This window comes from Oreochromis niloticus, linkage group LG16 (assembly GCF_001858045.2).
Source record: "Oreochromis niloticus isolate F11D_XX linkage group LG16, O_niloticus_UMD_NMBU, whole genome shotgun sequence".
Classification (NCBI taxonomy): Eukaryota; Metazoa; Chordata; class Actinopteri; order Cichliformes; family Cichlidae; genus Oreochromis; species Oreochromis niloticus.
Window position 1 is genome coordinate 30332269 of NC_031987.2, and position 27237 is coordinate 30359505.

The window sequence follows — 27237 nt, forward strand, 5'->3', positions numbered from 1 at the left end:
ATCTAGTTGGCTATGTAGAATCTAGGAATATCGTCTCCAAAAGCTCAACATTTGATCAATCAAAATGTGCACACATAGAGTCTAGCCCCCACCTGTCACCATGTATGCTGATATTACACCAAACCCAGACAATAAGAGGACAAAATGAGCAGATTTTGACAGAATATGATGAAAATCATTATTAGTCATTTGCCTTTTTTTAGATGTCTTTTCCTGTTTAACATAGAGGAGAATCTGATATGAGGTGACACGTATCAGTCTAAAAAAAAGGAGGAAGAAAGAAGAAATCAGCTGGTATGTGGATGCATTTCTGTTCAAAGGCAAACATAACTGCCAGCAAGATGAGGTAATATTGACTGAAATAACTAGTGTTTATCACAAGACAATACATCTAATCACACGGATCAACACGTAAACTATATCCAGTCATTTTTCCAAACTTGGAGATTGCTGAATAATGTTAATGCAATTTTAGAAAAGCAATAGTAAAAGTCAAGAAACTTTCCAGGTCGAAAGGCACTGTCTGGAAGCCTAGCAGTGACACCTTGTGGCGAAAAAGTTAATCACCATCACATGGCTTGTTGACATTCCAGCCACAGTAGCGCAGTGGCCGATGTACCTGGAGATTCCGAGGCTTACCATGCATTGGACATTTCCTCCTGTGCGTTTATGAAGCAGCTGTGAGTAATAACAGGTCTATTACCATCAGGACCTTTGTGGTTATCAGTCTATTGCAAGACCTGTTAATTTGTGTTGAGAGTGGTTGTTGTGGAAGCTAACTGTATCTTTGGACTCCATGTGGTGGATAGCATTCATAGCATACATATTAAACTTTAGACTTTTGCACAATATAATATTTGAAGACTAGTGTTTACACTGTGGTGTGTTTACACTTTTTGTAATGGCTGTTTGGGTTGGGGTTGTGTTAGTCTAGAGATCTGAGCGATTTTTATTTTAATTATATTTTATTACATACTTATGTCTTCTTTCAGGCTGATGCAGAAATCCACATTTTCCTCCTTTCTTTAGCTGTTAGGGTACCTGGGTCATTGACCCAGTGTTTTGAGTGCTGCATTATTATTGAACTTTGATTTTGTCAGTATTTATCATTTCTCATCTTTTGGATTCAGTGTAAGAGTTCTTAGTCTTCTGGTTTCTGTCTCTGATCCAGGCTTCCATAGTTGCTCTGTCTCTCCTGTCAGCTGTATCCCCTTGTCAGGTCTGCGTCTCTGTGTTATGTTTCCTGTTTTACTTTGAGTCTGTGTCTCATGGGTTAGGATTAGGGTTCTTGCTGATGTTTATTGTGTATATCTCCTGTGTCTTATATGTAGTTTTACTTGGCTTGTCTGATTACCTTTATTAGTTTCAGCTGTGTCTTGTTATCCTCCTGCGTCAACTTTCCTTGATTACAATGTGTGATTATTGTCACGTTAGACATAACTTGTCAGATATTACCTAACATCTCATCTTCATTGTTTATATTGAATGATTTAAATTTGTTTTACCATTTTGGGTTTTGTTTTATTTGTTTATGTAATTTTGCATTCCAACTAATAAAACATTTTTGGGATTTGTGAGTCCTACATTTGGATTCTCTTCCTAGATGCACGACTCATAATGAAGAGAAGAGTTAGTTACTCATATATCTTAGCTAAAAGTATAGAGAGGTAGGACAAAAAGAAAGAGAAACAGTGACGGGGCAGGACTGTGGGTAAAAAGAATATTATAGGTGTGATGTCTGAAGGGAGGAGGCATAAATATTCAACAAGCAATGGGGGAAAGAAAGGGTGGAGTTAAGAGAAGGAGTATCAGCTACTTATAAAATTTATTTTTTGTTCATAATGCTGCGACCAGAGCTGCAGTTCTTCACTAGTCTGTGACAATGGGCACACAGGAAAAATCTGAGCTCTGCTTTCCACAACTCTTCAACATGTCCTGCAAAAAGCCTGCAATTGCTCGGTCCAAAGCTGTGTTCCTTCATATTGTATTGTCCTCAGTTTCTTTTCTGACGGTGGCTCTCAACTTGCTTGTCATCATCTCAGTCTCCCACTTCAGGTAGAAACAACTTTTTTTTTTTTTTACTAGCTACACTATTCTAGTATTTCAAATATTTGAGCTAGTAATAAAAGATTCTTCACATGTACAGATTTATACTTGAGAATATTTACATTTCATCAATTTTACTTTGATACCAGAAAACATACTATACTCATTGTCTTATAAGTAATACTATGTTCTGAATCAGTTTAACGTTGATAATATGCTGCTGTATGACATTTAATAGCTCTTTGGCTTGTTTCATTATAGAGGTTTGAGGACTTGTTATTTTTCTGTCTCCCTGCAGGCAGCTCCACACACCCACTAACATCCTGCTCCTCTCTCTGGCTGTCTCAGACTTTCTTGTTGGCCTCCTATTGTCACCTGCAGAAATCCTCCGAAGTACAGCCTGTTGGTTTCTTGGTCAGCTCACATGTTTAATGTATATTTTTGTGTCCTTGACTGTTACCTCTGCCTCAGTGGGCATTATGGTGCTGATATCAGCTGACCGCTATGTGGCTATTTGTGACCCTTTGAATTACCCCATCAGGATCACTGACAGAAGAGTTCAACTCTGTGTTTGTCTGTGTTGGCTCTGCTCCATTGCCTTCAGCTGTTTCCTTGTAAGAGATGACCTGCATCAAACAAGAAAACAAAATTCCTGCTATGGAAAATGTGTAGTTGTTGTTCAATACATTGCAGGAGTTGTTGACCTCATTTTAACCTTCATTGTACCAGTTAGTGTCATCATAGTTCTGTATATGAGAGTATTTGTGGTGGCTGTGTCTCAGGCCCGTGCTATGCGCTCTCATGTTACAGCTGTCACAAGTCACCTTCCAGTGACTCTAACAAAAAAGTCTGAACTAAAAGCAGCCAGGACTCTGGGTGTTCTTGTTCTTGTGTTTCTAATGTGTTTCTGCCCTTATTACTGTGTTTCTCTTGTAGGAGAAGAATTCATCAATAGTTCATCTGCTTCTTTTGTGGCCTATCTGTTTGGTTTAAACTCATGTCTAAACCCTTTGATCTATGCTATGTTCTACCCCTGGTTTAGAAAAGCTGTGAAACTAGTTGTCACTCTACAGATACTGCAGCCTGGCTCCTGTGAGGTAAGTATTCTGTAAACAGATCAAAGCATTTAAACAATTGTTTTCAGGTTCAGCTTTTAATAAAAAATCTTAATCTTAACCAAAAACAATAAAACAACCTTTTTGTTGACTTCATCTTATAACAAATAAACTGATTGCTTATTTTTGACATTTATGGTACATGTACTGCTGCATTTTGCTGTACTGCGAAGTCAGCAAAATGCAGAAATAATAAGATCCGACTCTACAAAATATCCGTAGTAGAAGTTTAATGCTGCACTTAGGGTGACCAGTCATCCTGGTGTGTGCAGGCATGTATTATGCTTTTAATTATTTTAATCACATCTCATATATTGAGACTAGTTAGTGCATTTTGATCGGGTCTATACCCCACAAAATCAACACTTCATGACAGACATTTTTCCTCTTGTGTGGATCTCGTCTAGTAGAAACTTGGAATGCTATCTCCAAAAGAGTGCCTTTGAATTGATCAAAATGTGTACACATGGTATCATAAGTATTGATATGTTTTTACTTTATCTATATTCTTTAACATTTAATTAAACTTTTACTTAAAAAGGAAATACAGTGACTGCATCAGGCTTTTAAATATGGACTGAAAGTGAATATAAGTTTTATGTCTATGATTTTACTTCAGTATATAAGTTCTATAAGAAGCATTTGAGTAAATGAAATGGTATTTAATGTTGTCTCTGGATGGTACAGTCAACATCACATATTTTGCTTGTGTAAAGAGGATAACCTAAAATAAGAGCAGAAACCACTTAAAACAATTCTTGTTACTTTTTGAATTTATAGAGTACAAGAACATTATAAACTCCCAAATCTTAAAATATGTGATATCTACAGTGATACAGTGATATCTTGGGCCATCCTCAGTTTCATTTATTTCATTTATTCTTTTAGCACCCTTTTTAGCAACCTGTTTTTGTAATGTAGACTAATCTGATGATTAATGGTAAATGGACTGATCACTCGAAGGACATTTACACATGTCTCAAGTGCTTTCAAACTCCAACAAACACATCACGAGCGACTGAGTTTAGTAAATTGCCCAAGGCTATTTAAGCAGGAGCAGACAGAGGACAAAACCACTAACCTTCTGATTAGTAGATGATCTGCTCAACCTCCTGAGCTACAGCCATCTCAATATTGATGACAAGGAGGACTGTACTTTACTGCACTAAAGGATTATTTGAACAGTAAGAGAGATTATTGCATGGTCTAACCTAAATTTTATCCAGGAAAGTTGCAGTTGCATAAATCAACTCTTTCATGTGTTAAATGACCTACAGTTAGGTCCCCAAGGTTTTGGACAATGATGCATTATTTTTTTGTAATGTTGCCTCTATACACCACCGCAGTGGATTCTGAATCAAATATACAAGATGTATTTAAAGTGCAGAATTCAGATTTTACATTTGATGTATTCTGTATTTTTTTTGTGTTCTATTACAAATACAATATTGGTTCATGAGATGTGCAAATAATTCCATCTGCGTTTTTTTTGGTGTTTTTTTTGTTTGTTTGTTTTTTTTTTACACACTTTCAGGGATTTGAGTTTGTAATTAACCAGTCATTCTGCTGCCTCCGGTTTAAATGCTGGTCATGATTGAGATCCTATTTTCAATCTGAAAATTACACACACATAAAAAATATGCAGGTGAAGTTTAATGGGAGAATACTGTATCAAGACATTTGGTTGCTTTAAGAATAGATTGACAGTCTTTTCCTGGGAAAACAAAATCTCTGATGCGTCATTACTGGCCTCTACTGGAGAAGGCACCACACACACCAGAATTCAGCAGAACAAAATGAATTACAGCATGAATAAAGAAAAAATATTATATCTTTTTCACATTTTTCCAGTGTGGTGTTGTTAAAATAAATTACTATATCATTTACCATGTGCCATATTTTTCCATCTGTGAAAATATCGTTTAAGTAATCTAAAAGGAGAGAAAGGTGAGGAAAAAACAAACGAATAAAAAACACAGTAATTTTGGGGGAAAAAAATATTTCTCCCTATTTCGGGGGAGCTTTAGGGTCACTAATAATATATCAATCATAAAATTTGACACCCTGCCCCCCCCAAAAAAGATATTGGTTTGTTGCCTCAAGGCAACACTGTGCGACAAGGGTAGCAAAATGCCAAGTTATTCTATAATAAGTTGTATTAGTACAACAAGGATGAACAAATAAATAAACAACAAATAAACAATGTAAACATTTCACAGAACAATAAAACACCAAAATACATCCAACATTTGACCCTAACCCCATGTACGCGCGCGCATGCACACACACACACACACACACACGTGTTGTGTTTCCATTACTTTTGGGGACATTACATTAACTTACATTCATTTCCTGGAGACTTATCCTGACTCTACCCATCACAAGTCCCTGCCTGAACCTTACCCTAACCCTGACTCAAGCCTTCACCCTAAAATTGGTGATTTACCTTGCAATTTGTCTCCATAAAGTAGGCGAGACCTCACAATGTGAGTGTGTAAAGAAAGTTGTGTCCCCACAACAATAAGTAATACACGACCACACACACACACCCACACAGCAAAATTGGTATGGCCCGGATCAGGCCCACACAATGTGCTTACACATGGCCCACATACTGCAAAGAATGACGGCCCTTTGGTGGCCCAGACCTGGTTTGCCAGAGGTGGCCCACACATGGGCCAGCACAAGGCCAGTTTCAGACACACTGGTGGTCCTGTGCTGGCCCATGTGTGGATTACCTCTGGCAAACCTGATCTAGGCCACCAAAGGGCCGTCATTCTTTGCAGTATGTGGGCCATGTGTAAGCACATTGTGTGGGCTTACACAGTAAAGCTACAGTCCAAGTGAGACTAACTTTTATTTTTACTTTTTGAAGGCTAGTTGCTCCCTAGTTTAGTGATTTACATTTTAAGACTGTCAAGAAAAAGATCCCTGGTTCAAGCTTGAGAGGCAACATAAATCCATTTGCAGTTATGTCAGGAAGGTCATCTGCCTTAAAAGCCAAATCAACTATGCAGTGACCCCTTGTGATTAAGGGAGTGGTTAAGAGTGGCTTTTTTTGTGCAACATTCTAGTCCACACCCTATTGGCAATAATGTGCCAATGTGCACATGTAGGTCCTGAGTAGCCTGTCCACAGGGCTTCCGAATGGGACCTAAGCAGGCAAGTCTGGGGAATTTCTGCAGCAGACATGGTGCTAAAATATGAGTGTTTCTATTTGTGAACCTCTGCATTATCCCACTTGAGTCTCAGAAAGAGTAAAACTCCTTGTCTGTGATTCATGGACGTGTTGTATTTTCTACAGCAGTGTGTTTGTAACAGATGATCTTATTCAACCAGGTAGGGTTACAGCCATTACTCTAAGACTGTGTAAACAGGGCTTGGTACTGCTTTATTTTGAAAAGCACATTAGTTTACAAAAAAGGCAGCTTTTTTAGTTAGCTAATATTACTGGGATGTACCATTTTCAGAAACTAACATAACCCTAAGAACATTGGGCTAGATGTGGTCAGTAAGTATTAGTCAGATTAATACAATAGGTATGGTGGTCAGCCTGGATTCAGTGTGCAGTGAAGGGGGCATTAATGTTCAACAGACGCTGAGAGAATGATGAGGGGAGGAGTTTAGAGAAGGTGTGAGGATCAGTTATATTCTGCTCACATTGCTGCCAGAGCTGCAGCTCTCTGCAGGTGTTTGAAGATGGAGACCCAGGACGAAGCAGAGCTCTGCTTTCCACAACTCTTCAACATCTCCTGCAAGAAGCCTAAAACATCCCTGTCTCAAGTTTTGCTCCCTTACGTTGTGGTGTATTCAGTCTCTCTGCTAACTGTGGCTCTAAACCTGCTCGTCATTGTTTCAGTCTCCCACTTCAGGCAGAGATTCACTTTTTTAAACTTCTGCTGTGGCTTTACTGCTACTACAACTACAACTCTACTACTAATTACAACAAAATTTAAGTTAATTTATATCTTATGGGTAGACTATTATCAGACAATAATGTACTCCACTGCTATTACATAATAATAATAATTATGTATCTATAGATTCTATCCTCTACTACCCTTGCAACTGTCTACACTTTAGGATAGGACAGCTGTAATATAATTTTTTGTTTAGATTGTTTCAGTATAGACACATAATAATGACTTGTTGATATTTCTCTCTCTTCTTTCAGACAGCTCCACACACCCACTAACATCCTCCTCCTCTCTCTGGCTGTCTCAGACTTTCTCATTGGTCTGTTGTTGATGCCGGCAAAAATCCTACGAGACACAGCTTGTTGGTTTCTTGGTCAGCTCACATGTTTAATATATAATTATATATGCTTCATTATTACCTCTGCCTCAGTGGGCATTATGGTGCTGATATCAGTCGACCGCTATGTGGCTATTTGTGACCCTCTGCATTACCCCACCAGAATCACTGACAGAAGAGTGAAACTTTGCGTCTGTCTGTGTTGGCTCTGCTCTGTTTTTTACAACATACTATTTATAAAGGACGACCTGCTTCAACGAGAGCAACATACTTCCTGTTATGGAGAATGTGTATTTGTCATAGACTACATTGTAGGAACCACTGACATTGTTGTGACTTTTATTGCTCCAGTTACTGTCATTGTAATTTTGTATATGAGAGTATTTGTGGTGGCTGTGTCTCAGGCCCGTGCCATGCGCTCTCATGTTACAGCTGTCACACTGCAGCTCTCAGTGACTCTAACAGCAAAGAAATCAGAGTTAAAAGCTGCCAGGACTCTGGGTGTTCTTGTTCTTGTGTTTCTATTATGTTTCTGCCCATATTACATTGTTTCACTTTTAGGAAACGAGTTGTTCAACAGCTCATCTGCATCTATTGTGATCTACCTGTATTATTTTAACTCCTGTCTAAATCCTTTGATTTATGCTATGTTCTACCCCTGGTTTAGAAAAGCTGTGAAATTAGTTGTCACTCTACAGATACTGCAGCCTGGCTCCTGTGAGGTCAGCATACTGTAAAGAGATCTTTCCAAAAAGATGTTTATGATAAAAACTGAACAAGCAGATGTTAAAACCCTTTCTGTCTCTTTAAGAGAACAAGGAGAATAAGATGTATTGTTCATCTTATTAGGCATATTCTAAAAATTGGAAATTATTACATATCCAGGATATTTATGTTTGTCCAGTTCAATGACAGTTTCTGTAATCATTTTTTGAAGTAATTCTGTATTTTTGTCTGATTCTGCAATTAAGCGAGGGAAACAGCGGAAAGGGGCTGTATGCTCCCGTTGAGGCCACTATTATTGATGCCATAGAAATAAAAGGGAAGTGTTTTTTTCGTTTGTTTGTTTTTTATTCAAATATAACCATTAAATGGTCACGATATTCAGAAACTGTTTTCATGTTGTAATCAACTGTTGTGATGTGTCATATCGTGTCGTGTTGTGTTATATGTAGTGCCGACGTAGGACAGTTTTCCAATTTCATTGTACTACTGTACTATGTATGACTGTGCAATGACAATAAAGAGTTATCTTATCTTATCTTATGTCTTTTTTTCTTTTTGTAAATGATATCATTGTCTGTTGAAATGTGTTCTTCACATACTGCCTGAAATATTGTCAGAAACAGAATACAACTGTGGCAGCAGGAATTAGCTGCTAGCTAATCGTGTTTTAGGTCATATTTCTAACTAAAAAAAAAAGAGTAAAAGAGTAACGGATAATTGTATTTTTCCTATGTTAAAACAACAAAAAATAACTGTAAACACTATAGCTTTCATAGTTTGGCCTGTTTTTGTCTATTGCAACATTGTAATGGTTCAAATGTTGTGGAGGGTATGAAAGCACCAGCACCACTTTTTGCAATGCAGTACAAAACCATGACACCATGGCACCTCCACCATGTTGTAAAGATCTTTCTAAAGTTGTACTGTTGTACCTCCCTCTTGACCTCTTCCATACATAAGCCCCTTTTCCATTAGTACTTACCTCGGATTGACTAACCACTGATCGCCTCGGATTGACTGGTTTTCCATTACAATCCAGTACAACCTAACCTGCGTGGTTGTTATAATAGCAGCGCATCCGAGCACCCTGTGTCATAATTAATATGCAACACAAATGCTACAAAAAAAGGTGGACGTCAAGGCAAGAATATACCTGCTGCTCAGTCTGTGGCGTTTCATTAGACTCAGGGACCACGGTGTTGTATTTTTGTAGTCATGTTGCCAGGTTTCAAAAGTGGCGTTTTTAATTTTTGCGAATGAGACACACTCATGACTCACTGAGTGATGCTACTTACCAGCCAATCAGTGGCATGCAGTCTGACGACATCACATTTTAGTACCTGCTTGGATCGCTTGGAACCCCGAATGAGCAGGTACTATGACCTAATGGAAAACCCTGAAAACCGTGGCGAACCGCGCCGAGTTGACCTGGAAAAAGGGGCTATTCTGTCAACACTCCAAACCAAAAATGTTCAAGTTTGGATTCATCCCCCCAAAAGACGTGTTTCCATTTTTAAGCTGTCTCATTTCAGAGACATGTGCTATTATAATATATGGATATATGTTAATAAATGTTCCTATTAAGTGTCAATCATAAATTGAAATCTGTAGGAGAACAAGAAAAAAACAATCGAATCTAACACCATGCTTTGGAACAAAGTCACCAAACTTTTATAGTGTTTGTTGTTGTTGTTTTTAGTTTTGTTTTAAAGATTTTGCTGGTATGGTTTTTCTACCTTACATAAAAACATTATAAGGGTAAGTGTTGCTGTGAACAGTGTTGAGTAAAACGTTACAAAGTAACATGTTATGGTAATTACATTTTATTTTTCACTAGTGCTGTGATTTAACACGTTGCTGTACTAAATTCAGTAATTGCATTACAGTCACAGTTATTTCATTAGTCGCGTTATAAAGGTTCTTCAGTTATCTGCATGCCGGGTGGATAGAAAGATAAAAACAAACAAAGATGATTTTTTTTTCTACCTCTGCTACCATTATCTGATTTCATTTTATGTGGCTGAAGAAGGAAAATGGCGGAGTGATCTTCAGCCTTTGACAAGTGGAGATATGGACATTACTTTCAATTTTATTGGACAAAAGGAAGAGAGAGTGATAGGAAATTGGAAAGTGCATCCAAGGCAGAAACCAGATTATACTGCCAACAGAACTCTGTGTCATGGTTCTGGGTCCGTTGGACCCAGTATTTTGGGTTTATTATGTTATGGTTTGTTCTCGTATTCTCTTGTAGTGCTGTTAATGATTATAATGATGATTATTACTTCTGGTTTAGGTTTTGTTATCTCGCCCTCATGTTTAGTTCAGGTTCCATGTGTTTTATTCTGTCTGTCTTTCAGTGTCCTGTCTGCATCCTTGTGTAGTGATCTCTTGTTTCCTGTTTTATTGTGAAGGTCTGCGTCTCATGTGAATGTGTTCGGTTTTACCTCTTGTCTCGTCTTGTTAATTACTCCCAGCTGTGTCCACCACCTGTGTGTAATCTCCCTGTGTTTCTCTGTGTGTATTTAAGTCACGTCTTCTGTCTTTGTAGTTGCTGCTTCGTCTGTGTTGTTTCCCTCGGTCTCCCTACGTCTCTCCGTCTTCCTATGGATTTCCCTGTGCCTCCCTGCATATCTGTTTCCGGTTAGTTTCTGTTAGTTTTTTCAGTTTAGGTTTTCTTAGTTTCTAGTTCACCCTCGCCACCGCTGTTTGTATTTCCTTCTGTTAAATAAACTCACCTGCACCAGAGCTGCCGCATCTTGGGTCCTCCCTACTACTCCACACGTCTGCCACACCCGACGTGACACTCTGGCTCTTTGCAAGTTTTTGGACAGACAGCATGCTAACACAAAGCTAGCCAAGAACCCAGAGTAATGTTAAAGCTGAATGGATTGATCTTCATCATGTAACAAAAGCAGTGATGAGCAATCAGGGTTGTAACCGCCATTTCTGCCTGTTCACATTTTTAAAAGTAGAATCACAGGGGCAAATCATTTTAAAGGATTTTTGTTGGTGTGTGGGTCTTTAGCATATAGATTTATTTTGTTATTTGTAATTATTTGACGACGCATTTCAGTTCATTAATGATGAGAATAATGAGAATGTAATGTAACAAGTGGTAGCTGTACCAAATTACTTTCTCCAGCTAGTAATTAAGTACCATACGCCATTACTTTTAAAACATTTAAAAGTATATGTGATAAATTACATTTCTTGTAATGACCCGAACACTGGTTGTCAAATAGTGCTTAGTACTGTATGGCCTCAAATATAGAGGCCTAGAATGGGTAAAGAGAGAGGTTAGGACACAATAAAAGAAACACAAGTACAACTTACCTGAAAGGAGGGTAGAAAAGAGAGAGGCAGGACTACAGGAAGAAAATAGTGAAGCTATTGGCCAAGACGAAGGGAAGGGGGGAGGAGTTGAGAGAAAGTGTGGGGATCAGTTATATTACTAATTCTGGTCACAACACCGACCAGAGCTGCAGCTCTCTGCAGGTCTGTGGAGATGGATAACCAGGGCGGAGCAGAGCTCTGCTTTCCACAACTCTTCAACACCTCCTGCAAAAAGCCTACAACTCCTCTATCACAAGTTTTGTTCCATTATATTGTTGTGTTCTCAGTGTCACTGCTAACTGCGGCTCTCAACCTCCTCGTCATCATCGCAGTCTCCCATTTCAGGCAGAGATTCACTCTTTTTGAAAAACCGCAGCTGTAGTTTCACTAAATTTAGTCAAGTCTGACTAAGTTCAAGTTATTAATTTATGATTTTTGTGTACAATATACTTGCATTTTAATTGCTAAACTAATTTTGAACAATGATGGGCAAACCTGTAGATAGTATCTTCTACAACTTCAGTACCTTTGCAACTGTCTACACTTTAGACAGCTGTAAATATTTAGTTTGTTTGGATTGTTTCAGTATAGAAATAATGACTTGTTGATATTTCTCTCTCTTCTTTCAGACAGCTCCACACACCCACTAACATCCTCCTCCTCTCTCTGGCTGTCTCAGACTTTCTCATTGGTCTGTTGATGATGCCGGCAAAAATCCTACGAGACACAGCTTGTTGGTTTCTTGGTCAGCTCACATGTTTAATATATAATTATATATGCTTCATTATTACCTCTGCCTCAGTGGGCATTATGGTGCTGATATCAGTCGACCGCTATGTGGCTATTTGTGACCCTCTGCATTACCCCACCAGAATCACTGAAAAAAGAGTGAAACTTTGCGTCTGTCTGTGTTGGCTCTGCTCTGTTTTTTACAACATACTATTTATAAAGGACGACCTGCTTCAACGAGAGCAACATACTTCCTGTTATGGAGAATGTGTATTTGTCATAGACTACATTGTAGGAACCACTGACATTGTTGTGACTTTTATTGCTCCAGTTACTGTCATTGTAATTTTGTATATGAGAGTATTTGTGGTGGCTGTGTCTCAGGCCCGTGCCATGCGCTCTCATGTTACAGCTGTCACACTGCAGCTCTCAGTGACTCTAACAGCAAAGAAATCAGAGTTAAAAGCTGCCAGGACTCTGGGTGTTCTTGTTCTTGTGTTTCTATTATGTTTCTGCCCATATTACATTGTTTCACTTTTTGGATACAAGTTGCTCAACAGCTCGTCTGCATCCATTGTGATCTATCTGTATTATTTTAACTCCTGTCTAAATCCTTTGATTTATGCTATGTTCTACCCCTGGTTTAGAAAAGCTGTGAAGCTAATTGTGACTCTACAAATACTGCAGCCTGGCTCCTGTGAGGTCAACATACTATAGAAGAAAGAAATCTCTCTTTAATGTACCAAGTGGTTTACCAAATTACTTTCTCCATCAATAATGTGCTACATTAATTTTAAGACATTTAACAAATAATAATAAATTACATTTCTTGAGTAATAACTAGTGGTGCAACAGATCAAAAATCTCATGGTTCAGATCGGATCACGGTTTTAAGTCATGGATCGGATCAATTTTCGGATCAGCAAAAAAAGAAAGACAAAATTTTTTAACTTATTTAAGTATTTTTGTCTATTAAAAACATTCAACTCAAGACTCATTATTTTATATATATATATATATATATATATATATATATATATACACACACATATACATACATACATATATATATATATATATATATATATATATATATATATATATATATATATATACATACATACATACATATATATACATATATATATACATACACATATATACATACATATATATATATACATACATATATATATACATATATATATATATACATATATATATATATATATATATATATATATATATATATATATATATATATATAAAATAATGAGTCTTGAGTTGAATGTTTTTAATAGACAAAAATACTTAAATAAGTTAAAAAATTTTGTCTATGTGTATGTATATGTATGTATATGTATGTATGTGTATATATATATATATATATATATATATACACATAGACAAAATTTTTTAACTTATTTAAGTATTTTTGTCTATTAAAAACATTCAACTCAAGACTCATTATTTTATATATATATATATATATATATATGTGTGTGTGTGTGTGTATGTATGTATGTGTGTGTGTGTGTGTGTGTGTGTGTGTGTATATTATTATTATATAAAAACAAATTAAGGTGCAGTATAGGGCAGTACAGTGCTTTGTCTCCGCTGTGATGTAATGAACGGTCACGGTCACGTAGCTTTCCGTTGACCTGGAGGTCCACCCATTTGTTGTTGGGCAACAGAAGATGCCTGGGACAGTTTAGCCGTAACTTTAAACTTTTCCTGCTCATACATGCCTGGGTACGATCTTGTCACTGAAGTGGACGCGCAACGGCATATCATAGCGTGGCTCAAGCACGTTCATCATAGTTTAAACCCCTTGTTTTGTACAAGGGAATACGGCCTCCCATCTGCAGCTAAACACCCCAGTAGCTTTTTTTAATAGCTTTAGCCCGATCGCATTGGGGAGCAAAGGGCTGCTTAAATGCCGCAAACTCCTGTGCTGCTCCCCTTGGACCGCTAGCGCTGGCCATAACTATCGCTTGACAGACTGACCACGCGCTTCATACACATACTTTTTTTCCTTCTTTTTCGAATCTTCGGATCACGTGCGTCCCGAACCGGGGAGTGGGATCGGTTCGGATTACGGATCAACCGTGATCCATTGCACCACTAGTAATAACCCCAGCACTGGTTGTCAAATAGTGCTTAGTACTCTATGGTTTCAATTATACAGGCCTAGAAAAGGGTTGACAACCCACTGGCAACCTAATTTCACTAGCAACAAAATGTGCATTCTCCCATTGTTTGCCGAGTGGTTGCTGGCTATCACTGGGTCAGACTGGTTGAAAACAGCGTCACCAAAAACCACTACATGATTGCTTTAATCACCAAAATGTTGCTGTGGCTACTCAGATGGAAGATTCCAGCTTTTCAAGTTGGCCTTGTTGCCAGGCAGCACAAACCTGTCTTTAGTTATGTGTTACTGATGATTCCTGTGTGGAGTGTGTCGTGAGAGCAGTGAGACCCAGCTGATTTGAACACAGGGATAAACGCATCTCTAGGCCTGGCTATATTATCTTTCCTTCAACTTCTCCTCACCAAAAATAAGATAAAACTCAGAGTTTCTTAGATGAGTAAAGTTTCATTTAGTTCAATATTTTTTGTGATTTTCATTATTTGATTTTGGTTTAGCTTTACTAAATTCCTTTAATAAAATTTCCTGCACTTAAAACCTACATTGTGGACTTTTTAACTTTTGGAAAAACAATAAAGGTAAAGGTCTGGGGTTATTCTTATTGTTATTCACATCTTTTTATTGGTTTAAAAGATTCAAAAACAAGGGGGAGAGTACAAGTTTAAGCAGTGGCGGTCCTAGCCTGTTTGGTGCCCTGGGCGAACACTCCCTCTGGCGCCTCCCCCCCCAAAAAACACACACACACACACACACACACACACACACACACACACATTAAGGATTGTAAAACATAAAACTGTTGTTGGAACCATACACATATATGAAGAGAGAGAGACGATGCATAGCATGCAAATGGCTACCAAACAGCCATCATAATTCGTCATACAATGAGAACAGGACAAATCCAGAATTGACAATGACTAATTAATATTGTGCTGAACACAGTCCAAAAGATTCAGTCAGCTACATCAGTGCCTACTGTCTACTATCATAGCCAAGTGGCTAACAAACGTAAACAGACATTTTCACTATCCCTACTAATTAATGTTATCCTGTTGTATCTCTGTTGTGGTCAGTGCTATCCTCTATGCTGTTGCATGCTGGGGCAGCAGATTGAGGGTCACAGATGCCAACAGACTAAATTAACTGATCCACAAGGCCAGTAATGTTGTGGGGATGGAGCTGGACTCCGTTAGGGTGGTGTCTGAGAGGGGAATGTTGTCCAAGATAAAGACAATGCTGGATAATACCTCCCACCCACTCCATGATATGCTGGCTAGCCACAGGAGGATGTTCAGTGAGAGACTGAGATTACCCATAATGCACCACTGAACGACACAGGAAATCATTCCTGCCCGTGGCCATCTCCCTGTACAACTCCTCCATCTAACACACTGTGAACACTGCAATAGTTACACCCTTTTTACACACACTCTTTTCTACTCTCTAATATTCTTGTCAATTTTCTTGATAGTTATTTATAATCACCTCTGTTAATTCTTGATATTTATAATTGAGTGACCTGTATATATTAGTGCTATTTCTTAAATGTGTAAAATCTGTAACATAATGTATTGTTTGGAGTTTAGTCTGTTAATGTTACTATTTTTACAATTTCTTCTTGGAGCAACTGTAACCCACATAATTTCCTTAGGGATTAATAAAGTATTCTGATTATGATTCTGATTGTTTCAGGATGTCCTGCCATTATCCAATGACACATCTGCTTACCTGTATCTTTTGCTCGTTTCTCCTCCTCTTCTTTTCTCTTTTTTCTAAACTGAGCACCTGATGGCTTTGAACTTTTCTTGTCCATCTTCCATTGGTTTTAATTTTGCACTCCAGTATGAACACCTAGCCCCCAGCCCGAGGATCACCACAACATAACCTAATAGACCTACACCTTAGTTCACAGATTCACTTTGTCTAGGGTTTATTTCTGGGATTTCGCACAACCCAGGATTCAAATCATGAATACACAATGGGCTTGAATTTACAACATTATGAATGAAATGTGCTCTATTTGGAAGCAGCCGGGGCTCCTCCCCTTTCGACAGGTTGTGTGTGAGACTTTAAATCATCAAACTGTAAATTATACATTTTAAATTGTTATTGATCCCTTTACCCCTCGTCCTAAAGTGTATATTTATTTTCTTACTCTTCTTATATTTATTGTTTGTTTACTTGCACTGCTGTAACTGAAGCCTTGTCCTCTCGTCTCTCTATACTCTATACTATACTGTACTGTATGTAGCGGAGATGACAATAAAGTTTACTTTGACTTCAGCAGCGAGCAGGCGCACCGAGGGCTCTCGCACTCACTTTTCGCATATAGAATTTCGAAAAAACATCGGTGCAAATTATAAGTCTGTATCATAATGTCTGGTGTTTTCGTGTTTGTTGGTTTGTTTTTATTTTGTTTTATTTTGCGAATTGGTTATTAGATGCTGCTCCAGCCAGCCAGAGAATCCCCCGCCGCCCCGCCCTCTCCTCCCTGTGCCTCAAGCAGCAGGCGCACCTCGCAAACGGAGGGCGCCCTTACTCCCAGCAAATGGGCGATAGAAAAGCGATTGGTGCCCATGCCATCCCCAAACTGCGCTGGCATGATGTCGGGGCAGCATGAGTACGAGTAAATTTTTTTTTTTGCCAATCCCCGTGATGCCGCCCCCCACCACGATGCCGCCCCGGGCAACCGCCCATGTCGCCCGTATCAAAAACTGCTACTGAGTTTAAGAGCAGTAAAGGTTAAAAAAAACACAATAGAATAGGTTAAGATAAAAAAGAATAACATACTATAAGACAAGAATAAAATACTATATACCATTGAATAAAGTACCAACAAAATAGAATAAAATACCCTGTTATAGTAGAAAAAAAAAGTCTGGGCACAGTTGGCCAATCACTCTCCGAGGATCACTACAAATGAGCAGCTCCCTGGCCAGCTGGGGGCTGCTGGCTTCTGCTTTATGATAAACATTTGTGAACAGGCTTCTTTGTATTGTGTGTGGTGGGAGGCTGGACATGTAAGCTGGGGTACCCTGTACACTGGTTGTAGTTTTAAACTGTTAGACACACTAGGTTATGCGGTTGACGCCACGTTTGTATGTTTTCACTGACCTTTTGTCGAGCAGCTAGGTAGGCCTTTTTGCTTTGCATTTTTGTTTTAGTTAGGCCCTGGAAGCTATCGACCTCTTTTTGTGTTATTACTTTCTTTGATTTGGCTCAACCGCCCAGTCCTCCTCCCCCCACCTTTTTCTGTTGTTAAGTTTGACTATCAAGGCAAGCAACCAATAAATCCTGCCTGATTCAACTGACCTGTTGTCCTCCTCCTTCATTGATTGTGGTTGTCCGGTGTTGCTGTCTCCTTCCTACCTTTGCCTCCACCATGGTGGAGGCGGGGGGGGGGGGGGGGAACGTAACACAAATGAGGGCTCGTCCAGGTTCTCATTATGCTGAGGACAACCTAAATTAATGAAAGGGTGTCGTGGTTTTAGGGTGTCTACGTTTCATGGTTGCAGTCAAAGATGAGTTTTGACCTGCTTGATTTTGTTAATCAACCTAGCGTTGAAAAAATTGACTTGTGTCGCAAAGACGACTTGTTAAGTATTGCTGCCCAGTATAAACTTTCCGTACCAAAATATGGAGTGAAGAAGGATATTAAGCAGGCTTTGTTGGAGGGGTTAATCGGGTTGGGTATTTTAATTAGCCCTGCTACAACTGAGGTACCTTCTCAGGATCCCTTAGCTTCCCCTGGAGCCTCTGCTAATCCAGCTTCTCCAGAGAGAACTGAAGAGCAAGCTCTACTTGCTACACCTCCGGGTGCCAAAGTTAAGTCAGATGCGGCTCCCCAAACTCTGCCTCGCTTTAAGCCTTTCTCTCCAGAATCCCAGACATCTAGCGGTGATGCAAAGCTTAAGGTTCGTTTATTACACTTACAGTTGGAGGCACAGGAGAAGGATAAGGTGCGTAAAGCAGATTTTGATCTCCGGCTGGAGATCCGTAGGCTTGAGATAGAAGCTGAAAAAGAAATCAGGATAAAGCAGCTTGAAGTGGAAGCACTGAAGGTGTCATCAGGGCAGGAAACACCTGCCACTAAAGAAATCCCAAAAGTCTCCCCAAAAAGTTTCGATGTTAGCAAAAATATTGCTCTGGTACCTACCTTTCGTGAGACTGAGGTAGATTTATATTTCAACGCTTTTGAAAAGGTAGCTACTGCACTGAACTGGCCAAGAGACATGTGGCCTATTTTACTTCAGTGTAAATTAGTGGGCAAAGCTCAGGAGGTAGTAGCTTCACTTTCACTAGAGCAGAGCATGAAATATGAAGTGTTGAAGGAAACAATTATACGTGCCTATGAACTGGTACCTGAGGCCTACAGGCAGAAATTTAGGAACCACAAGAAGTCCAGCAGTCAAACATATGTTGAGTTTGCACATGAAAAAGGGGCTCTTTTTGATAAGTGGTGTGCTGCTAATGAAGTTGGGGATGATTATGAGTCTCTGCGCGAGTTAATGCTACTGGAGGATTTTAAAAATTCATTACCTGAGAGAGTCATAATGTTCTTAAATGAACGGAAGTTGACGTCAATGTCAAAAGCAGCTGTGTTGGCCGATGAGTTTGTGTTAACACATAAGAACACTTTTACCCCTATTTCCCATCCAGATAGGTCCACAGCCTTGCGATCAGCACGGCTTGAGTCTAGTCGCTCTGCTGCGAGGCCAGTGAGACTACCTTCACCTCCCCATGGTGAGCGTGAATGCTTTTATTGCCACAAAAAGGGTCATCTCATTGCAGATTGTCAGGCATTAAAGCGTAAACAGCATCTATCCTCACAACACAAAGGGGTGGGATTGATTAAAGCTACAGAGAATGGGAGGGCATTTCAACTGAACAATAACCACCCTGATCCCTGTTTCAAACCATTCATTCTCGAGGGTGTAGTTTCACTTACTGGGAATCCAAAAGATCATCAGCTAGTAAAAATACTGAGAGATCCAGGGGCCTCTCAGTCCATCATTAGAGAAAACATCTTACCGTTTTCAGAGGAGTCATTTTGCCAGTCTAGTGTCCTTGTCCAGGGAGTAGAACTCGGATTTGTATCTGCCCCTTTGGACACTATTCACATTTAGTCTTCCTTAGTCAGTGGGATTGTTAAAGTGGCTATTCATTCTGCATTGCCTATCCCAGGTATTGACTTCATCCTAGGTAATGACCTTGCTGGAGGCACGGTCATGCCCGTTCCTGAAGTGTTAGACAGACCCGAGCTGAGTCTAGCCCTCTGATGCATGAATTATGAAAGCCTTGGTCAAGATTTTTTTCTTAAGTGCTTTTATTCTTCTCAGGACATGAAAAAAAATGTTCAACTCTTTTTTTCCCAAAAATATGTTTTTTTATAAAGTTATAAACTTGTCCACTCCAGTGGACTACATGCGCCCGAGCACTTAGCATGAAATACTGTGAATTTACTGTAAAAATGAATTACCTTGTGTTCTATTCTAAATATACAAACACTTGTTTGCTTGTATCCTTTGAAAAACATCTCAGCAATTTTTTGGAACTTTCAACTCATATAGCCCCAATGTTTGGGCGTAAATAACAAAACCAGTCAACAGTCCTAGCTGTGAATCCTACACCTGAATATGGCAAACTATCTCCAACAAGAGAAACATTTTTGAGTCTACACAGTTCTATAACGACAGGACCTCTGTCGGTCACATCCAAAAAATGGAAAAACACTCGGCTGTACCACCTCTTGTTTCGACATCTGTGGGGGTACATTGCCAGACATTGGTCAACAAGATCAACCCCACCCATGTGTTGATTGTAAAGGGCCACAGAGAAGGGCTTTTGGATCATCATCATCTTTTTTTCCTTCTTGACCCATCTCTTGGCAACATCTTCAGGGGATTGGCCAGCACAGGACGAGACCATGTGGATGACAGAACTGTCGAACCATATAGCCTGTCATATAGCCTGAGGTTCCTGCTCTCACCCATACCTTCACTCCCTGGACTTATCACTGGACTTATCACTGGACTCACCATCACTGCACTCATCAATGAAATCATCATCACTGGAGCTGGATGGAATTTCCTGGACTATTCTGTACGCTGCCTTATTCTTTGCTGCATTTTAAGTCTACAAAATATGATAAAATAATTTAAAATAATTATTATAGTAACTCAAACTACAGCTGATCTGCACAAAAATATATATTTTAAATGAGTAGCTTATAAATTTAACAATTATACGCTTACTTATAACCAAAATAGTCCCAAGAAGCAGTGAAGCAATTTATGACTTATGTTAAAAAAATATAGTGGGTAATGCATGATGTCCACTTCATTGGACACATGGCTAATCGTAGTTTTCTACATATTTGACATAACAATTTCTTATTCCAAACAGATAATATCCTTCCCTAGGTGTTACTGCATATCATCATATTTTTTTTACCTGTTGGGCTCTTTTTAGCATAGAAGGATCGACAGGATATGCCAGCAGTGGTCGGCAGGGGTGACAGTTTGTCTGCCATCTTTGATTCAGAGGAAATTTACTTGCAGTTGCACTAACTGAACACTGAATTGACCTCAATGGAGCATGGCAGCAGAGAGCACTCTAGAGGCTAATATGCAGTTCCACCATAGAAACCAATGCATTAAAGAGATATGTATGTTTTAGTAGCTGTCCACTCCAGTGACCACTATGCATCAGAGGGCTAGACGCTGACTCAGCCCAAGACCAGCCTGCCATTTTTCCAGCTTGTGTAGTTACAAGGGCCCAGACAATAGAATAGAATAGCCTTTATTGTCATTGTACAGGGTACAACGAAATTGGAGTGCCACTCCCTTGGTGCAAAATACAATAATAAATATAAATGTAAAATATAAAAGGTACAATAAAACTATCGTAAGTACTCAAACAATAGTAAGTACGATATATATACAGGATAGCAGCATTAATATAATGACAGTATGAATAGCAGCATAATATAATGACAGTGACAGTATGATATAGCTAAGCAGGTTCAATTGTTTTTGTGCTTATTTACTACGGTGATAGCTCTGGGAAAGAAGCTATCCCTGAATCTGTCCTGGTTTTATGTGACCTGTACCGTTGGCCTGACGGTAATAGTTCAAACAGTTGATTGCTGGGGTGAGAATGGTCCTTGATGATATTGCCAGCTCTGCTGAGGTACCGAGAGTTTGCAATGACCTCCAGGCTGGGCAGAGAGCAGCCAGTGATCTTCTGGGCTGTGTTGATGACCCTCTGCAGTACTTTCCTGTCTGCAGCTGAGCACCCTGCATACCATGTTGTTATGCCGTACGTTAGGATGCTCTCTATGGTGGCTCTGTAGAATGTCACCAGCAGCCTCTCCTCCAGGTTATTCCTCCTGAGCACTCTCAGAAAGTGGAGACGCTGCTGGGCCTTTTTTACCACTGCCGTGGTATTTGCAGTCCAGGAGAGATCATCAGAGATCTGCACGCCCAGAAACCTCATGGAGTGTACCCTCTCTCCACACAGTTCCCGTGAATGTAAAGTGGGGCCGGGTCTGCTCTGCCCTTCCTGAATTCCAAGATAAGTTCTTTAGTTTTCGTGGTGTTCAGTTGGAGGTTATTAACTGAACACCACTCAGTCAGTCTGTTGACCTCCTCTCTGTAGTCCGACTCATCCCCCCTTGAGATGAAAAAAGTATGGTCCTGACTTGGCTGATTCCTTTATGAGGTCAGATCCCTTTGGTGACGTGATCACATTTACCTCTGGATCTAAGGGTCAGGCCAAAATTCCACCTGCTGACAAAACACAACCAATCCTGAATTTGCCGGTCTCCCGAGAGGAGTTCATTACTGCACAGAAAAATGATGTAACCCTGTCCAAGTGTTATTCTTCTATCCTCAGTCAACAGGATGCCAAGAAGAAAAAGCTGGCTTACTTCTCAGATGAAGGTCTACTGATGCGCAGATGGACGAGTGAGGTCTCAGAAGACGCGGACTGGTCTGCCGTTTATCAGGTGGTTGTACCTACTGCCTATCGTACCCAGGTATTGTCCTTAGCACATGACCACCCATGGTCAGGACATTTGGGGGTTAACAAGACATACAGCAGAATTCTGAAACATTTCTTCTGGCCAGGACTGAAATCTGATGTTCAATACTGCCATGTCATTTGGCATACATGGCATGTACATGCCATGTATGCCAAATGACTGGCAAGCCCAACCAAATAATCCCACCAGCTCCTCTCTGTCCTATCCCAGTAGTAGAGGAGCCATTTCAAAAAGTGATTGTTGACTGTGTGGGGCCTTTACCTAAATCTAAAACTGGAAACCAGTTTCTGTTGACGGTCATGTGTGTTTCAACTAGGTTTCCTGAGGCAATCCCACTATGGAGGATTACAGCTCAGATTGTTGTCAAAGCGCTGTTGAGATTCTTGTCTACCTTCGGTCTGCCTAAGGTTGTGCAAACAGACCAAGGCACTAACTTTAAGTCTAGAGTATTTGCCCAAGCCCTGAAAACATTAGGCATTGAACACATAACCTCAAGTTCTTACCATCCTGAGAGTCAGGGGGCGCTAGAGAGGTTTCATCAGACTTTGAAGTCCATGTTAAGGAAACACTGTTATAGTTCTCAGCGGGACTGGGATGAAAGTATTCCTCTTGTTTTATTTGCCTGTCGTGAAGCAACCCAAGAGTCTCTGGGGTTTAGTCCCGGTGAACTGGTGTTTGGGCATGAGATGAGGGGTCCTTTAAAGGTTTTTAAAGAGAGGCTGGCTAATCCGGTTGACAACACCAAAAGCCTTCCTGAGTATGTCAAAACACTAAACGACAGGTTAAAGAGGGCCTATTCCTTAACAAGGAATGCACTAGCCACTTCACAAGCGAAAATGAAGAGACACTTTGACCAGCGGGCTGTCGAACGTTCTTTCCGTTAAATTCTCTGGTCCTTATGTTGTAGAGAGAAAACTCAGCAAGACCAACTACATTATTCAGACCCCAGACAGCAGACGTCCTACTCGGGTGTGTCATGTCAACATGATGAAGCTGTACAACTCTCATGAACCTTCAACTGTGCCATCTGTGGTCCAAGAGCAAGTGGTTACATCCCCGATGGCTTCCGTGTCCAAGGTGGAGATTACTCCAGATGAAGATGGGTTGGTGTTACGGGGTGCTGAGCCTCAAAGTGCTCGATTAGGTAATTCTGCGATATTGTCAACACTATCACAATATCTCCAAAAGTTGAATCTGTTCATCTGGACGTAGCGTTTTGTGGGAGAAACGTTTCGTCACTCATCCAAGTGACTTCTTCAGTCTCAGCTGACTGCAGGTTTCCCCAAACCTTATAAACAGTACATTTGCATAATGACTGAAACCAGCCCACTGAAGGAACAATGGGCTGTGAGGTCAGTTCCTTAATCATAATTATGCAAATTCCCATGACCATTGATCAACAATCACTGACCAAAACCCACTGATCAAAGAACACTGATCAATGGCCATGAGTACCATTCACAGAGAGTTGGGGAATGGCTGCAATCACAGCATTGTAAGATGGCGAAAGATGTACCCTTAGGCCCCCTCCTCGATTCAGAGATGGTCTTTCCCTTTTCACGTAAATGGCCTCCTTGACTCCGCGCTCAAACCAGCGTTCTTCCCTGTCCAGGATGTGTACATCCTCATTGTTGAAAGAGTGTCCACTGGCCTGTAGGTATAAATAAACTGCAGAGTCCTGGCCTGATGAGGTTGCTCTTCTGTGTTGTGCCATCCGCTTCGCTAGAGGTTGTTTTGGTTTCCCCGATGTATAAATCCTGGCAATCCTCCTGGCACTGACCTCACAGCCCATTGTTCCTTCAGTGGGCTGGTTTCAGTCATTATGCAAATGTACTGTTTATAAGGTTTGGGGAAACCTGCAGTCAGCTGAGACTGAAGAAGTCACTTGGATGAGTGACGAAACGTTTCTCCCACAAAACGCTACGTCCAGATGAACAGATTCAACTTTTGGAGATTTACCTTCCTGGATGATTGAGAATGCATCAAGACTATCACAATACCTGTCCCACCTTCCTGCTGAACAGAGCAATGATATCATAACACTCATATTGGGATTCCCATCTCTGTTCAATGACATCCCGTCTCAAACCACTGTCATAAAACATGATGTGGTGCTGACTAACCCTACACCAATCAAACAGCGCGCTTGTCGGGTTCGTCCAACAAAGAGGGAAATCATAAAACAGGAAGTTGAGTATCTTCTTCAGAATGGATTCGCAGTTCCAAGCTCCAGCTCTTGGAGTTCACCATGTCTTCTAGAGACGAAGTCAGATGGAAGCCCAAGATTCTGTACTGACTTCCGAAAGGTGAACTCTGTCACTGTACCAGATGCACATCCCGTACCTCTTATCGATGACTGCATTGATATGTTAAAAGGGTATTGGCAAGTGCCTTTGACACAGCAATCATCTGACATTTCAGCTTTTGTCACTCCTGACCACTTCCTGCAGTATACGGTTATGCCTTTTGGCATGTGCAATGCCCCTGCAACATTTCAGAGACTGGTCAATAAAGTGTTGGGAAACATCCCTAACTGCAGAGCATCCTTGGATGACATTGTTGTGTATAGCAGTGACTGGTCAACCCACATGGCTACATTGAAAGAAGTCTTCATTAGCCTGGAAAATGCATCTCTCACTTTGAACCTTGCCAAATGTGATTTTGCTGGAGGCAGTGTCCTCTACCTTGGCCAGCAAGTTGGTCTAGGAAAAGTGCGCCCTGCAGATGCCAAAGTCACTGCGATTAGGGAGTTCCCCCAACCAGCCACCAGGAGGGAACTGCAGCGTTTCCTTGGGATGACAGGATATTACCGACGATTTTGTAAGAATTTCTCTTCTGTTGCTGCCCCTCTCACTGACTTAACCAGTCCCTCAAAGGCGTTTATTTGGTCTGAGAGTTGCCAGCAGGCTTTCGAAAGCCTTAAGGGCTTACTTTGTTGCACCCCTGTTTTATCTGCTCCTAACTTCTCTTTACCATTCAAACTGGAAATAGATGCCAGCGCAGTTGGGGCAGGAGCGGTGCTTCTCCAGGAGGATACCCAGGGCATTGACCATCCTGTGAGTTACTTCTCTCGGAAGTTTGATAAACATCAGCTCAGGTATTCTACCACTGAAAAGGAGACACTTGCTTTGTTGTGGGCCTTGCAACATTTTGAAGTTTATATAGAGTCAGGTCAGAGTTCAGTTCAAGTATTCACAGATCACAACCCTTTAGTTTTCCTCTCTAGAATGTATAATCACAACCAGCGGCTTATGCGTTGGTCACTGATTATTCAGAATTATCCCCTCAATATCCATCACAAAAAAGGTTCAGAAAACATTGTAGCAGATGCACTCTCCCGTGCTGTTTAGAGATGTCACCAAACCCGGAGTTTGGTTCTTAAAGGGTGGGGGTGTTACATGCCAAGAGATGTGGCTTTGCGTTTGTGTTCTTTTTCTTATCTTTCAGGTGTCAAGCCTCCACCTATTGGCCAGTTCAAAGTTGATTGGCATGTGTCTATTGGCTGGTCTGGGCACAGTTGGCCAATCACTCTCCGAGGATCACTACAAATGAGCAGCTCCCTGGCCAGCTGGGGGCTGCTGGCTTCTGCTTTATGACAAACATTTGTGAACAGGCTTCTTTGTATTGTGTGTGGTGGGAGGTTGGACATGTAAGCTGGGGTACCCTATACACTGGTTGTAGTTTTAAACTGTTAGACACACTAGGTTATGCGGTTGATGCCACTTTTGTATGTTTTCACTGACCTTTTGTCGAGCAGCTAGGTAGGCCTTTTTGCTTTGCATTTTTGTTTTAGTTAGGCCCTGGAAGCTATCGACCTCTTTTTGTTTTATTACTTTCTTTGATTTGGCTCAACCGCCCAGTCCTCCTCCCCCCACCTTTTTCTGTTGTTAAGTTTGACTATCAAGGCAAGCAACCAATAAATCCTGCCCGATTCTTAACTGACCTGTTGTCCTCCTCCTTCATTGATTGTGGTTGTCCGGTGTTGCTGTCTCCTTCCTACCTTTGCCCCCACCATGGTGGGGGGGGGACGGGACGCACGCAACATGGTGTGAATGAGATACGGCGGGTCCAGAAATCGTTAATCAGAGCCATCTTTATTCATTCCGGCTGCAGCTCACAAGCTGCCAGCCGCACATATTGTCACACCACAACTCTCTCAACCCCTGCTTCCCCGTGGTTTTAAACATGGCGGGCGTGATAGCGGATGCCATGCAGATGTGTCCGCACGGCACCGCTGACCACACCTCACCACACATCCCCATTGCCCGATTGAGGCCGGGGAGCCATCTGGCCAAACCTACTCCCCCCAACCAGCTTCCAAGATAGCGACAGGGCTGTGTCCCTTCCGGAGGCTGCCCACGCCTCCAGTGGTGGCAGCGACGCTGGTCTGGAGGCTGGCCACCTGACGAGCCGGCACGACCCTGCAGGCACTGTCGGCTGGGCCGGCATCCATCACTCTGGAGCAGAATCAGAATGGGTTTTATTGCCAAATGTTGAGCAGGTTTACAACATTAGGAAATTGCTGCGGTACTTAGTACAAAACATACTGTCAGACAACGCTTAAATAAACGTAAAATAAAAATTAAAAGTGCTAAGTAGATAGATATATACATGAGTGCAGGTGGTGATCAGTGCAAACATGGAATGATGCTGTGAACACAGTGTAGGGTCATGTGTTGGTGGTGGGAACAGTCATATGGTTATTGTTCATGAGTCCAATAGCAGAGGGGAAGAAACTGTTCTTATGGCGAGAGGTTCTGGTGCAAATGGACCGGAGCCTCCTGCCTGAGGGGAGCAGGTCAAACAGACTGTGTCCAGGGTGAGAAAGGTCAGCT

The 27237-nt window shown here is 40.7% G+C and overlaps 2 protein-coding genes across 2 annotated transcripts; both read left to right on the forward strand.

The window, feature by feature from the left end:
• The first annotated feature begins 621 nt into the window (after nt 1-621).
• LOC100708905 (trace amine-associated receptor 13c-like) lies at nt 622-7609 on the forward strand. The gene is made up of 4 exons (XM_005475301.4): nt 622-680; nt 1855-2055; nt 2345-3143; nt 7339-7609. Exons 2-4 carry the CDS (start codon nt 1883-1885, stop codon nt 7357-7359), a joined length of 993 nt encoding a protein of 330 aa, XP_005475358.4. The 5' UTR covers nt 622-680; nt 1855-1882; the 3' UTR covers nt 7360-7609.
• A 3098-nt stretch (nt 7610-10707) lies between these two features.
• LOC106098544 (trace amine-associated receptor 13c-like) lies at nt 10708-13043 on the forward strand (the record flags this gene model as incomplete). Its single annotated transcript, XM_025903937.1, has 2 exons — nt 10708-10784; nt 12107-13043. Coding segments are annotated over 2 exons (894 nt in total), but the record flags the coding sequence as incomplete, so codon positions are not given.
• Nucleotides 13044-27237: the final 14194 nt, after the last annotated feature.